This window comes from Eimeria mitis, genomic scaffold (genome assembly GCF_000499745.2).
Source record: "Eimeria mitis Houghton genomic scaffold, Emh_scaff1759, whole genome shotgun sequence".
Taxonomy (NCBI): domain Eukaryota; phylum Apicomplexa; class Conoidasida; order Eucoccidiorida; family Eimeriidae; genus Eimeria; species Eimeria mitis.
In genome coordinates this window covers 4,669-5,562 of record NW_013570076.1, presented here as the reverse complement: position 1 = coordinate 5,562, position 894 = coordinate 4,669, and the positions used below count along the sequence as shown (strand labels likewise).

The 894-nt window shown below is 42.5% G+C and overlaps 1 protein-coding gene across 1 annotated transcript in view; it reads right to left on the bottom strand.

Moving 5' to 3' along the window:
• Nucleotides 1–311: 311 nt before the first annotated feature.
• EMH_0043040 (uncharacterized protein) overlaps nt 312–894 on the bottom strand; it is a gene marked incomplete at both ends in the record, with an annotated part of 981 nt that continues 398 nt past the window's right edge. The window contains one exon of the mRNA XM_013495801.1: nt 312–894. Within this exon, the coding sequence (XP_013351255.1) occupies nt 312–894 (583 nt within the window).

Below are 894 nucleotides of genomic sequence, written 5' to 3'. Positions count from 1 at the left end.
CACGAGACGCGAAAGAGGAGGGGCGGTCTGTAGAAACAAGCAAAAAAAAAAAAGAAAAAAAGAAAATAAACTGAATAAACTTTAATAAAATTAAATAAATTATTATATTTCATCAAAAAATATCAAATATTCAAAAAAAAAAACAAAAACGAAAAAGTTGAATTTCAACAGAAAAACGTGAACCAAAAAAAGTTGAAATGGAAACAGCAGATATCGCAATTTTGTATGAACGCCACCGCCACCCCAAAACACCAAATAAAATAAAAACAAACAAATAAATAAATAAATAAATAAATAAATAAATAAAATAATTATTCCTTACATGATGAAACAGCCATGGGTACTTGCGCGATTTCATTAAGAATAGAGCCTGCGGCGTTGTTTTCTACGATGATAGTTTCATCGACGAGAATAGAATCTGGGTTAAATGGATCTCTAACAATAATTTCTAGATCAGTAACACCATCATCAACAACATTGTCGTTCTGTGGATAGTAGTTGTTGTTGCAGCCTTTGCATGGGGGTAGGTTCTTTGAGGGAGCAGAAGAAGCAGGAGCAACACCACCACCATTTGGTATGCTGCGGCCAAAGGTACTGATGCCACCACCATTCCCGTTGCTGCTGCTGCCTCCATTCCCGTTGCTGCTGCCGTTGCTGCTGCGGCTGTATCCGCTGCTGCTGCTACCGCCCTTTCCATTGCTCATAGGGCTGCTGCTGCGACCGAATGTGCTGACGGTTGCGGGGGTGCTGCTGATGCCGCCTTTTCCGTTGCTGAAGGAGCTGCTGCGGCCGAAGGTGCTGACGGTGGCTGGGGTGCTGCTGCTTGCAACAGTAGGAGTGAATGCCCCTCTCGATACTAAGACACTGTTGTTACCCTTCGATGAGGGGAGAGGA